General features: G+C 39.7%; 1 protein-coding gene across 1 annotated transcript in view; it reads left to right on the forward strand.

Moving 5' to 3' along the window:
• Window positions 1-14,444, forward strand: part of MRPL30 (mitochondrial ribosomal protein L30) — a 16,553-nt gene extending 2,109 nt beyond the window's left edge. The window contains exons 2-6 of the mRNA XM_004031478.5: window positions 3,020-3,097; window positions 5,016-5,096; window positions 11,568-11,714; window positions 11,934-12,007; window positions 12,390-14,444. Of these exons, the coding sequence (XP_004031526.1) occupies window positions 3,047-3,097; window positions 5,016-5,096; window positions 11,568-11,714; window positions 11,934-12,007; window positions 12,390-12,522 (486 nt within the window). The 5' untranslated portion in view covers window positions 3,020-3,046 and the 3' untranslated portion in view covers window positions 12,523-14,444. The remainder of the gene's footprint in view (window positions 1-3,019; window positions 3,098-5,015; window positions 5,097-11,567; window positions 11,715-11,933; window positions 12,008-12,389) is intronic.
• Window positions 14,445-14,805: the final 361 nt, after the last annotated feature.

Raw genomic sequence — 14,805 nt, forward strand, 5'->3', positions numbered from 1 at the left:
GCAGCATGTCTGGTGATTGAGCAAGAGAGTAATTGGGGATGGAGTCCTGGAGGTGGGGAAGGTTGGTAGTGCTGTACTACAAAGACATGAGAGGGTGAGGGTTAAGAATTAGAGCCGGAGGTGGTGGCCCATGCTTGTAACCCCAGCACTTTGGGAGCCCAGTCGGGCGGATCACCTGAGGTCAGGAGTTCAAGAGCAGCCTAGCCAACATGGTGAAACCCCGTCTCCACTAAAAATACAAAAATTAGCTGGACGTGGTGGCGCGTGCCTCTGATCCCAGCTACTCAGCAGGCTGAGGTAGGATAATCGGTTGAACCCAGGAGGCGGAGGTTGCAGTGAGCCAAGATTGGGCCACTGCACTCCAGCCTGGGTGACAAAGCGAGACTCTGTCTCAAAAAAAAAAAAAAAAAAAAAAAAATTGATTTTCACTGTGATCAAAATGGACAAGCATTGGAGGTTTTAATTTTTTCATAAATAAACTTTATTTTTGAATAGTTTTAGATTTTCAAAGAAGTTGTGAAGATGGTACAGAGTTTCTGTATATGCTACACTGTTTCCCCCTTTCATGTTTGGTATACCTGTGTACAGTTGATGAACCAATATTGATACGTTATTAAAGTCCATACTTTATTTAGATTTACTTAGTTTTTGCCAAATGTCCTTTTGCTATTCCAGGATCCCATCCAGGATACCACATTACATTTAATGGTCATGACTTCTTCCTTAGGCTCTCTTAACTGTGACAGTTTCTCAGACTTTCCTTGTTTTTGATATCATTGACAGTTTTGAGGCAGTTAGGTGTTTGGGAAGATACTGGAAGAGAGTACCTACATAAATTATTTGGAATTCTTCTGAATGGGATATTTGTTCTTTCTCATTAACTTATTCACCTATTTCTATTAGTATGAATTTAGGGTTGTTTATTTATTTATTTATTTTGGTTTGGATTATAAGCCAGTAATACTTTGTTACTTATTTTGTTGCTGAAATTGTTCCAGCTTTGGGTACAGTTGACTGCAGTGTCCCTTTGACATACCCCATCGTTATGTTTTTTCCAGTAGTTCCTTTCTAGCATTACAAAGTGCTCCAGACATAATCAGCCATTTCTCAAAGGAGCACTGGTTCCTTTTATTAAAGAATGCAGCCAAGATCTGGGCACTGGGTGTGCTCCTTGCCACTGAGTGCTATTGCTTTAAGTCCTCTCAGCTAACAGAGCTAGCCCATGTATATATGCATATCTATAATTACTTCTATATCCCTCAATAGCTATATTAAGCTACACATGAGTTCCATTTCCAATCTAGTATGTAAGGATCATTGTAGCCTTCCCCTCTTGCTTATGTGTAACCTCCCACTTCAACAGTGAGAATCCTGGCTCTCTGGAAGATTTTTGAGCAGAGTGACATGATCTAAGATTTAATGAGATGATTTGTTGCTGATACACAAAAAAGATATTAGGGGAATTGGAATGGAAGCAGAAGTCCAGTTAGGATTTTGTTGAGATCTAAGTGATCAGAAAGATTTTTTAAAGTGTGAAGCTAAGTATGTTGGATTAAGTACCTAACCTTGATACGAGGAAGTCTGGTAAAATAATTTAGCATTAGATAGGTTCAGTTGCTGAGGAATGTTTCTGAGGTCTGGCTGTCTTCAGGAGATGTCTTGCATTGATTCTCACAGTTCCATTGCTTTATCCACATCACAGGAAAGACTTGCAGAACTTGAATGAGCTAGAATCTGCGGGACACTGAATTACAACACTTAACCTATTTTAGTGTGTTAGAGCAGAAGTCTCCAAACCCCAGGCCTTAGACCCAGACCATTTGCTGGCCCATTAGGAACCAGGTGGCACAGCAGGAGGTGAGCTGTGGTTGAGTGAGCATTACCACCTGAGCTCCACCGCCTGTCAGAGCAGTCCAACATTAAATTCTCATAGAAGCGTGAACGCTACTGTGAACTGTGCATGCAAGGGATCTAGATTGCATGCTCCTTATAAGAATCTAATGCCTGATGATCTGAGGTGAACAGTTTCATCCGGAAACCTTCCCTTCCACCCCTCCCTATCTGTGGAAAAATTGTCTTCCATGAAACTGGTCCAGTGTCAGAAAGGTTGGGGACTGCAATTTTAAGAGTATTCTTATTAGCTTTGTAATAATTTAATAATAATAAAAGCTACCATTTATTGAGGGCTTCCCACATGCCAGGTACTGTTTTAGGTGCTTTGTAGAATAACTCATTTGCAAGACAGGTATTTTCTTTCTTTTCTGGGGGAAAAATTGTAACGCACGAATTAAGTAACCTGTCCGAGATATACATGTAGTTCATGAACTTAATCTTTCTGCTGTCAGTATAAGTCAGTATAGTAGGCTACAGTTGTTTTGTGTCTAATTAAATAAATATGACCTTTTTAGGTTATAGAAGCAATGCGTGTGCATTGAGAATAGTTTAAAAAGTACAAACAAGCAAAAAAAATTCTACTTTTTAACAGAAAGGTGTTATGATTTAGTGAAAATGCACTTGCCTAGGAATTAGGAGAATGGGGTTCCAGACCACAAACTTTATTGATAGCTGGATGCACTTGGATAAGTTATTGAACTTTCTGGAATTCATGATCCTCATTCATAAAGTAAGGATGTGGGCAGTCAGTTCTAATTATAGGAGTTGGAATTTTTTCAGTCCCTTCTAGCTCTTTAATTTTCTGTGATTCTATGGCAAAGCATTCTTTATCTGCCTTCATTGTTGAAGAAGACACTTTAAATGATAGTAATTTTGTGGAATCAATCTAGGACTGACTCATTTGATGAAAGTGGGATGTGGTTAATGTGTATAATTACTACCTGTGGTTGAATAAAACATTTATAAATTAATTCTTGCCCTTATTGTATTAAAATAACCAATAATTTTACTGTTAAACTTAAGTTTACAATTAATTTGCTGCTTAGTTTTTTAATACTAGAGAAGGGGAAACCTGTTCATTTCCAAGACATAGTTGACTGATGGGTCTACTTCCTACTTCCCACAGCCTCTAAAGAGAGCAATCACTACACTTATGGCTGGGATTTTGCGCTTAGTAGTTCAATGGCCCCCAGGCGGACTGCAGGTAAGTGTTTCTTTTCAAGAATTTGTCTTTTCTACCCGTTATGAATTTTTTTTTAAATCATTACAAGGCAAGCTAAGTTCTTTTTTTTATTTTTTTGAGATGGAGTCTCTCTCTGTCACCCAGGCTCGAGTGCAGTGGCACAATCTGGGCTCACTGTAGTCTCCGCCTCCCTGATTCAAGCAATTCTCCTGCCTCAGCCTCCTGAGTAGCTGGGACTACAGGTGTCTGCCACTATGCCTGGCTAATTTTTGTATTTTTCATATACTCGGGGGTTTCACCATATTGGCCAGGGTGGTCTCCAACTCCTGACCTTGTGATCCACCTGCCCTGGCCACCCAAAATTAAGTTATTTCACCAGTTCCTTTTCGAAATTGTTTAGATATTGAGAGTTAATCTTGTTTATGTATGGTTTTTCTGCTGTTTTATCCCTAAAGATCTAGAATCAAAAAAGATCTTTTTCTGGAAAACATGCCAATAAAAAATGGCTGTCATTGATTCCCCTTGGTCTGTCTTAATCTTAAAGTTTTAGGTTGTTTTTCCCCTTAGATTACGGAAGGAGTGCATTTTCAATAATAAAATATTAGAAAAATATAGAAAATCAGAAGGAAGAGAAATAATCTCTAAGAGATCCTCAGTGTTAGTATTTTCATGTATCTCCTTCTAGGCTTGCTTTTAGAAAGTGCAGTGGTGCTGCCTAATCTGCTCATAAGGGCCAGAGCCTAGATGAGCCTATTGACCTGCTCCTGGCTGCAGATGACAACAATGTAAGGGGCTTTGTATATACTACCTTAACCTCAGATTAATCCTGTGAGGTCAATATGAGTTCCTTTTTAGAGCTGAGGAAACTGACCCTCTGAGAGAGTAAGTGTCTCATGTCTCACAGCTGGTAGGCAGCAGAACTCATCCCAATGCCTGTCTTCTAGTGGTTTATGCCATCTCTGCAATGCAGGAAATGCTGGGAGGGAATGATGGGAATGACTGTTGCCCATTCCCACAGCAGTATCCTGGTATGAAAGGTTGGCAGTGAATCCTTTTTCTTCAGCAGCCTGAGAGAAATGGGATTGGAGGAATGTAGAGCAGGAACAAGAGGTAGGAACTAGGAGTGATGACATTGTTAGAACTAGGAGGGAAACTAGAAACTCATTTTGGATTTCTTTTGTATTGTCTTGTTAAATGTGAGTTATTGCACATTGTCTAGAGCAAGAGTTGATAAACTATGGCCTTTAGGCCAAATTCAGCCTGCCACCTATTTTTGTAAATAACAGTTTTATTGAAAAATAGCCACACCCGGCTGGGCGCAGTGGCTCACACTTGTAATCCCAGCACGTTGGGAGGCCAAGGTGGACGGATCACGAAATCAGGAGATCGAGACCATCCTGGCTAACATAGTGAAACCCTATCTCTACTAAAAATACAAAAAAAATTAGCTGGACATGGTGGTGGGCACCTGTAGTCCCAGCTATTCAGAAGGCTGAGGCAAAAGAATGGCGTGAACCCGGGAGGCAGAGGTTGCAGTGAGCCGAGATTGCGCCACTGCAGTCCAGCCTGGGTGACAGAGCGAGACTCCGTCTCAAAAAAAAAAGAAAAGTTTGCATATTGTCTGACTGCTTTTACCCTGTGATGGCCAAGCTGAGTTTTGGCAATGGAGACTACATAGCTCTAGAGCTGGAAATGTTTACTATCTGGTCCTTTACAGAAAATGGTTACCGATCCGTGGTCTAAAAGTATATTTATATGCTTTTAGCTTTATATTATGTTAGTGCTTAGATGGGATGCATTCACTCAGCTAGGGAGCTAAGATATACCTTTAATAATTATAGGGTAGGTTGGAACAGACTTCTGTTACCTAAAGATTGGTGGGTATGGATTTCTGTACTGACAGAATTCTAAAAAACAAATGATTTATATCATATTTTAGACCGTGACAAAAGGTGTGGAGTCTCTTATTTGTACAGATTGGATTCGTCACAAATTCACCAGATCAAGAATTCCAGAAAAAGTAAGAACAAAGTTTGATTTTTTTTAATGTTAGTGTTGTTTTAAAAAATGTTTTAAGTGGTACCCGTTTTTGTAATATTGAAAGATTTTATGTTAAATTATATGTGGATGTAGGTGGTGGTACAGAGTTTAAAGCATAGTGGGATTTATGTGAATGGTGATCATAAAAATAAAGCTGTTCTGTCACTTGTGTCACTGGCCTTCACAGTAATGGGTTTTTATTATTTCAGTCTACTTATTCCTGCTTATGGTTTGTACATGTGTGTTGGTATCACCATTGTCCTGAGAAAGCAGTGGGTCTTCCTACTCAGGCTCTCACTGTGTCACTCTTCATTTTCACTTTCCGTATCGATCATTGTTACTTTGGATCTTTCAGCTTTTTCTATTTCATTTCTGTGTACCTATCATTCTTTTAGATAATATTGACTAAGCCCGCCATTGATTTTTGTTTAAAATTTTTTTTTGAAGAGAGTTTTGCTTTGTTGCCCAGGCTGGATTGCAGTGGTGCAATCTCAGCTCACTGCAACCTCCGTCTCCCGGGTTCAAACAGTTTTTGTGCCTCAGCCTCCAGAGTATCTGGGACCACAGGCCCGTGCCACCACACCCGGCTAATTTTGGTATTTTTAGTAGAGATGGGGTTTCATCATGTTGCCCAGGCTGGTCTTGCACTCCTGATCTCAAGTGATCCACCCGCCTTGGCCTCCCAAAGTGCTGGGATTACAGGCGCCCGGCCTGTTTTTATTTGTTTTTTAATTAATAGTCTTTGTTTCTTAAAGCAGTTTTAGGTTTGCGGAAACATTGATTGGGAAGTATGGAGAGTTCCTATGTGCTCCCTCCGCCCAGCATATACAGTGTCCCCCACAACTGATGAACCAACGGGACACAGTATTATTAACTAAATACCATAGTTTACACTAGCGTTCAGTCTTCATGTTGTGAAGTTCTATGGGTTTTGACAAATGCATAATGTCATGTATCCACTATTACAGTATTATACAGAATAGTTTCACTGCCCTAAGTATCACCTGTGGTTCACCTATTTATCCTTCCCAACTCCTAACCCCTGGCAAGCACTGATCTTTTTATTATCTCCATAGTTTTGCCTTTTCTAAAATGTAATATACCTGAAATCATATGGCATATAGCCCTTTCAAACTGGCTTCTTTCTCTTAGCAATATACCTGTAAGGTTCCTCCATGTCTTTTTGTGGCTTGCTTGCTTATTTTTTATTGCTGAATAATATCCCATTGCATAGACGTACACAGTTACCTATGGAAAAACATCTTGGTTGCTTCTAGTTTTGGACAGTAATGAACAAAGCTGCTATAAACATTCATGTATAGATTTTTGTGTGGACATAAATTTCCAACTCATGAGTTAAATACCTGGAGCATAATTGCTGGATTGTATGGTAAAGACTACATTTAGCTTTGTAAAGCCTGGGTTTTTTGTTTATTTGTTTTGGGTGGGGGGTTCCTAATATTTTTTATTGTGGTAAAATACACATATAACATTTACCATCTTAACCACTTTTAAGTGTGCTGTTCAATGGCATTAAGTACATTGACACTGTTGTGCAACTATTACAACCATCCATCTCCAGAACTCTTTTCATCTTGCAAAACTGAAACTCTATATCCACTAAATAATAACTGCCAACCTAGGCAACATAAGGAGACCCAGTCTCTACCAAAAAAAAAAAAAAAAAAAAATAGATGGGTGTTGTGGTACACACCTGTAGTCCTAGCTACTCAGGAGGCTGAGCAGGGAGGATTGCTCAATCTCAAGAGGTTAAGGCTGCAGTGACCTATAATTGTGCCACTGCACTCTAGCCTGGGCAACAGAGCAAGATCCTGTCTCAAAAATTAATAATAATAGTAACTCCCCATTTTCCCCTCTCCCTAGCTTCTGGTGACTACCATTCTCCATTGATTTTCTTAAAAGATAAAGCCGTATTACCATTGACTACTTTGATACCTTTAATGTGCTTGGTGTTCTTTTATCAGAAATCTCATCCAGGTACAATGGTTCACACCTGTATTCCTAGCATTTTGGGAGGCTGAGGCAGGAGGATCACTTGAGTCCAGGAATTCAAGACCAGCCTGGGCAACATAGTGAGACTCTGTATCTACAAAAAATTTAAAAATTAGCTAGGTGTGGTGGTGCATGCCTGTAGGCCCAACTACTCAGGAGGCTGAGATGAGAGGATCACTTTAGCAAGAGGTCAAGGGTGTAGTGAGCCATGATCGGATCAGTGCACTCCAGCCTGGGCAACAGAGTGAGACCTTGTCTCAAAACAAAATAAAGAAATCTTTTTTATTTTTCAAGTCATTGTCTTTCCACTGCTATTCTTTCCACAACTATATTGTCTTATATCTTTCCATGTTTCTTACTCTGTATTTCTGGAAGGATAGATACAAATGTTGGCATTCATTTAAAATATGCAAGGCTAGACACAGGCAGGAGAATAACACACAACTGGGGCCTGTAGGGGGCTAGTGGAGGGAGACCACCAGGAAAAATAGCTAATGCATGCTGGGCTTCATACCTAGGTGATGGGTTGATAAGTGTAGCAAATAGTGCAGCAGATTGCCGTGGCACATGTTTACCTATGTAACAAACCTGCACATCCTATATTTGTGCCCTGGAACTTTAAATAAAATAAATGTGCAAGGCAGTGTTTTCGATCATCAACTGTGATAAATGTGAAAACCTTTAAACCTCATGAAAATAGCCCCTGACTATCTTTTTTTTTTTTTTTTTGGAGACGGAGTCTCGCTCTGTCTCCAGGCTGGAGTGTGGTGGCGTGGTCTCGGCTCACTGCAACCTCCATCTCCCGGGTTCAAGCGATTCTCCTGCCTCAGCCTCCCAAGTAGCTGGGATTACAGGCATGTGCCACCACACCCAGCTAATTTTTGTATTTTTAGTAGAGACGGGGTTTCACCATGTTGGCCAGGATGGTCTTGATCTCCTGACCTCGTGATCCACCCCCCTTGGCCTCCCAAAGTGCTGGAATTACAGGCGTGAGCAACCACGCCTGGCCCCTGCCTATCGTCTGAACTTATTCCTGTATTCTCCTGTATTCTCAACTGGTTTCTAGACATTGCTACTTGGATAACTTATAGGTATTTCAAGTTCATATCCAAAATTCAACTCATCTTACTTTCCCTCCAAACAACCAAATAAAAAAGAGGGTGCGTCTCTTGTATTAGTTATGTCAGTTAATGCTACCATCCTCTATCTAATTTCCCAGACTAGAGACATCTGAATCAAGCTCAGCCTCCCTCTTCTTCACCCAACACAAATCCATCTATATTACTGCCCAGAGTTCCCATATCAGTCCTTTTTCTGTTACAGCTACTGTAGTTCAGGCTCTTAAACCATGGTCACAAGTGCCTCCTAACTGGGTTTCCTTGTATCAGTCTGTATCCCCAGTTGGTTTTATTCTTAGGTAAGAGTTTTCTTTGCAAATCTCTTAGAAACATGGTCCTATTGGTTCTAACCTTCATTAACTCTGTATCCCCAGCAGTAATTTCTAAAGGCTCAACATAGTCGCGCATAGTTTAACTTCATCCCCTGCATTACTTTTCATGCTTTTTTCTATATTAGCCACCCTGAACCACTTGCCTTTCCAAAATATTTTGTGCTCCTTCATACTGTTCCTTTAAATATTCTCACCTTTCTTTAGTGCACCTACCCCTTCCTCTGATCTCCACCATCCTTCTCATCCTAATCTCTAGAAAAATATAAACAAGCAAAACTCACCAACAAATACTCTTAATCTTACCCACCCCGAGATAACTGCTGCCAACTCCTTCCACGTTGTATGTTTTATTTTTTTCTTTTAGACTAGTCAAGTGCAGTAATGAGGAGGAAAGAGTAGAATAAGGAGTTCAATCTGTGTTGTGTGTTTTAAGATGTGATTCATCTCATATGAATCAATGCTTCTCTAGCTGCTCTCTCTGTTTAGTAATATAATATGAACCTCTCACTGTATACATTTTTTTTTAAGTTCCGGTATACACGTGCAGATTTGTCACATAGGTATACATGTGCCATGGTGGTTTGCTGCACCTATCAACCCGTCATCTAGGTTTTAAGCCCTACATGCATTAGGTGTTTGTCCTAATGGTCTACCTTTGCCCCCGACTCCCCGTGTGTTCTCATTGTTCAACTCCCACTTATGAGTGAGAACATGCGGTGTTTGGTTTTCTGTTCCTATATTAGTTTGCTGAGGATGATGGCATCCAGCTTCATCCATGTCCCTGCAAAGGACATGATCTCATTCCTTTTTATGGCTGCATAGTATTCCATGGTGTATATGTACCACATTTTCTTTATCCAGTCTATCATTGATGGGCATTTGGGTTGGTTCCATGTCTTTGCTATTGTAAGTACTGCTTCAATAAACATACATGTGCATGTGTCTTTATAGTAGAATGATTTATATTCCTTTGGGTATATACACAGTAATGGGATTGCTGAGTCCAATGGTATTTCTGGTTCTAGATCCTTGAGGAATCACCACACTGTCTTCCACAATGGTTGAACTAATTTACATTCCCACCAATAGTGCAAAACCATAAAAACCTCAGAAGAAAACCTAGGCAATACCATTCAGGACATAGGCATGGGCAAAGCCTTCATGACTAAAACACCAAAAGCAATTGCAACAAAAGCCAAAATTGACAAATGGGATCTAATTAAACTAAAGAGCTTCTGCACAGCAAAAGAAACTCGCATCAGAGTGAGCAGGCAACCTACAGAATGGGAGAAAAATTTTGCAATCTACCCATCTGACAAAGGTTTAATATCCAGAATCTACAAGGAACTTAAATTTACAAGAAAAAAACAAACAATCCCATCAAAAAGTGGGCAAAGGAAATGAACAGACACTTCTCGAAAGAAGATATTTATGTGGCCAAGAAACATATGAAAAAAAGCTCATCATCACTGATCATTAGAGAAATGCAAATCAAAACCACAATGAGATACTACCTCATGCCAGTCAGAGTGGCGATTATTAAAAAGTCAAGAAACAATAGATGCTGGCAAGGCTGTGGAGAAATAAGAACGCTTTTACACTGTTTACATTTCTACAAAACTGTTTTTAATCATGAATGATATTCTTTTTTATTAAAATACCATCTTTTGGGGGGTCAATTTTTTTTCTCAATCTGCTTCCCCAGAGGTATGACTCTTGATCTAATGTCTTTGAGACCTTTATATATATTTTATATGAGTCTTAGAAACAGTATTTATAGAATATATCACATATGCACACTCATGTATTTGGTACAGATGATGCACATAACAGCTTACAACACATAATTGTGTGGACATTTCTTTTTGGTTTTTGGCTCAAGAATATATTATGGCCATCATTCAACGTGAAGACCTGCAAAGATAGTAAACCTCATTCATTTTAATGGTAGTATTGTATCCTATAGGATACATCAGAATTTGTGTATTTGCTCCAGGCGTGGTGGTTCACGCCTGTAATCCTAGCACTTTGGGAGGCCAAGGCGGGCGGATCACAAGATCAGGAGTTCGAGACCAGCCTGGCCAACATGGTGAGACCCCCATCTCTACCAAAAATAGAAAAATTAGCTGGGCATGGTGGTGTGCACCTGTAATCCCAGCTACTCGTGAGGCTGAAGCAAGAGAATCGCTTGAACCTTGGGGGCAGAGGTTGCAGTGAGCCAAGATCGTGCCATTGCACTCCAGCCTGGGCGACAGAGCAAGACTCCATCTCAAAAAAAAAAAAAAAAAAAAAGAATTTGTGTATTTGTATCATTTTACTTAGTTTTATTATTAATCATTTTATTTAGAATGGATGCATCATAATGTAGTTATCATAGTGAGGAACACGGGTTGCCTTTAAATTTTTCAATGTTACAAATAGTGTTAGAATACACATCCTTATTCGGTATATTTTGTGTACTTAGAGGAGTGTTTCTGTGGGATAGTTTCTTAGAACCTTTTGATTCTTAGATAATTAATTCAAATATTAGCTCTGTGGAGCTGTTTCTGATCCCTCATAGGCAGAGTTCATTAGTCATCTGCCTGTATTCTCATAATACTTTGTAGATTCTTTTTATAATACTTATGTTTTATTTTCATTTTTAATTTACATGTTTGTTTTCCCACTTGATAGTCAGCTCTTCACCTGAGAACAGGGAGGGAAGAGGATGCAGCCCAGTGCCCAGCTCATAGCAGTGCTTACAGATTCTCCTGACATTTAAATTATTTAGTGTTGTCTGGTTGCTCCTGCTTTGTTCTACAGGTTAAACTCCATCTATCTGCATAATCAGATTGATAGAAATGTTCAATCTGAGGTTGAGGATTACATGATGATTAAGGATGAGGTAATTATGTAGTTGTGTATGTGTGTGTCTTTTAAGAAAAAATGGGAGGTACACAGAAACTGTATAAGTTGGAAATTTACCATTTATAATTCTTTCCTTTCTAGGTGTTTCAGGCCTCACCTGAAGATCATGAAAAATATGGCGGGGATCCACAGAACCCTCATAAACTGCATATTGTTACCAGAATAAAAAGTACAAGAAGACGTCCATATTGGGAAAAAGATATAATAAAGATGCTTGGATTAGAAAAAGTATGCAATTATTTTAATCATCTTTAGTGTTGTTTACATTTGCTTTAAATTTTATACTTTTAAAACTTTGCGGTATACATTTATTATTTATTTTGTATTACTTAGGGTAATTTATTTATAAATTTGGCTTAGAATGAACCTTCAATTTAACATTTTACTGAAACATGGAACTATCTGCTTTTCAGATTGATAACATTGCTTTGTTGTTGTTGTTCACAGGCACATACCCCTCAAGTTCACAAGAATATCCCTTCAGTGAATGCAAAATTGAAAGTAGTTAAGCATTTGATAAGGTTTGTTGTTTCTTCTCAGCTCTTTTTAAAATGTATTGCCTAGTGTAATTCTAAATGCATTTTTCTTTTTTCGTTAATGTTCTGAAAAAAACTTTTTAAAAAACTAAAATTTTATTTATTTTTTTTTAATTGACACATAATAATTGTACATATTTATGGGGTACATAGTGACGTTTCAATATATATAAAGTATAGTGATCCGATCAGGGTAATTGGCATATCCATCATCTCAGACATTTATCATTTCTTCATGTTGGGAACATTCAACATCCTCCTCCTAGCTATTTGAAACTATGTGTTATTGTTAACTGTAGTTATCCTGCGGGGATATAGAACGCTAGAACGTATTCCTCCTATCTAAACACATTTTCTTGTGTCACAGAATCAAGCCCTTGAAGTTGCCACAAGGACTTCCAACAGAGGAGAACATGTCTAACACGTGCCTCAAAAGCACTGGGGAGTTAGTAGTGCAGTGGCATCTGAAACCTGTGGAGCAGAAAGCACATGAGTCCTAATGCCCCAGCAGCTTCTGATTGGAAAATGCAAATTGTTTTTATTTAAAGATGGTGAGAAAGTGTTTTCATTAAAATATGTTTTCAAAACCATTTTCAGGCCGGGCACGGTGGCTCACCTGTAATCCCAGCACTTTGGGAGGCCGAGGTGGGCAGATCACCTGAGGTTAAGAGTTCGAGACCAGCCTGACCAACATGGAGAAACCCCCATCTCTACTGAAAATACAGAATTAGCCAGGCATGGTGGCACATGCCTGTAACCCAGCTACTCGGGAGGCTGAAGCAGGAGAATCGCTTGAACCCGGGAGGCAGAGGTTGCGGTGAGCTGAGATGGTGCCACTGTACTCCAGCCTGGGTGATAGGATGAGACTCCATCTCAGGGGAAAAAAAAAAAAATTTTTTTGCACTGACTAAACCTGCTGCAGCTCTCTTTTACTACAGACTTGGAGATTTTAGTTTAATTTGGTTTAATTCTCTGTCCTTTCCCTTTCACTGTTTCACTCCAAAACGTGTAAGAATGGCATTGTTTGAACATCTGCGTTTGGGTCTACTGCCGCCTTAGCAAGCCTCATTAACCATTTTATAAAAATTGCGTTATTGTTGTTGTTTTTGAGACAGGGTCTTGCTCTGTCACCCAAGCTGGAATACAGTGGCATGATTTCAGTTCACTGCAGCCTCGACCTCCCAGGCTCAAGTGATCCTCCCACCTCAGCCTCCAGAGTAGCTAGGACTACAGGCAGTGTGCCACCACATCCAGCTAATTTTTAAAAGTTTTTTCATAGAGACAGGGACTCACTATGTTGTCCAAGCTGGTCTCAAACTCCTGGGTTCAAGCCATCCTCCCGCCTCAGCCTCCCAAAATGCTGGGATTACAGGCATGAGCCACTGTACCCAGCCAAAATTGTTTTCTTTTTTAAGTGAATTCAACAATTTCTGTGAGTGGCTCTTTGCATGAACACTGTGCAAGGTGTTGGAGAAATCCAAAGCTGACCAAAACATGGTCCCCGCCTTTTGGAGCTTACAGTCTGTTCTGGGGAACAGAGATTCAGCCAAAGTCAAGAAACACTGGATGCCAGCTAGATTATCTGTTTTGTGCTTTGGTGTCTATAAGTACATATGTGGATATGGGTTCATTTTATCCCTAAATTTAGTACCAAACCAGCATTTAATATCTAATTATAAATCTAATTTGGCCTAAACTTTATTACTGCACACTGCCTGAACAAAACATATTCGTCTCTATGTAAATTTTTTCCTCATGGAACAAGGGTGTGAAATGAAAATATTTTAGGATTTATTCAAAAACAGACTATTCTGTTTTCAGCTTCAGAATTGTTCTTTGAATCCTAAGGAACCTCTGTCAACAGTTGAGGTTGCTGTTGAAAAGAAAGAAGAAGGAGGCAGAAATCTCTCAGGGAGAATTATTTCCTTTTTTTTCTATTTCAGATACCTGGGGGGTGGGGAGAAGTAAGAATTGTAAGGGAGGTTCAATAGTGGGGAATTCTGTGACAGCTGATTGAAGATGATGATGAAGAACCTCTGCATTCTAGTTACCCTTTGCTTCCCTTCGCCTCTTGTAAAATTTGGCTTGGCAACAGTGACATTGTCATGCTTATTGTCCCAGTATCCATCCTGTCGTAGATCTTAATGTTTTTGATCATTGCGTTAAAGTGGAAGTGCCACCCACAGTGAAACCAGATCCCATTAATAAATAAGCTTAAAGGCAATTGCAGTTTTAATTCCATAGTTATTGAATATCCAGTGTGTGTAAGGCCTGGAGGGGAGCCAAAGGACACTAACTTCTAAGAGCTCTGTCTAGTTGGAGAGAAACCTGTGTGCCACAACATACAGTGTCCTTGCCTATGTGCTATGTGGGGTTGAAGACATCTGTGAAAATAAAAGCAGCCTCTGCTAATTTAGTGCCATCTCTTTTACTGTGCTAATTTTTTTTTCTTTAGAGACAGGGTCTCACTCTGTCGCCCAGCCTGGAGGGCAGTGGTGTGATCGTAGCTCACTATTACCTCCAACTCCTGGGCTCAAGTGATCCTCCCACCTCAGCCTCCTGAGTAGCTAGGACTACAGATACATGCCACCGCTCCCGGCTAGTATTTTTTAAAATTTTCTGTAGAGCCAAGGTGTTGCTATGTTGTCCACACTGATCTGGAGCTTCTAATCTCAAATGATTCTCCTGCCTCAGCCTCCCAAAGTGCTGGGAATACAGGTGTGAGCCACCACACCTGGCCTTACTGTACTAATATTAATATTGTGTAAATTGGGGGAAATACC

The sequence above is a fragment of the Gorilla gorilla genome, chromosome 12 (assembly GCF_029281585.2).
Source record: "Gorilla gorilla gorilla isolate KB3781 chromosome 12, NHGRI_mGorGor1-v2.1_pri, whole genome shotgun sequence".
Taxonomy (NCBI): Eukaryota; Metazoa; Chordata; class Mammalia; order Primates; family Hominidae; genus Gorilla; species Gorilla gorilla.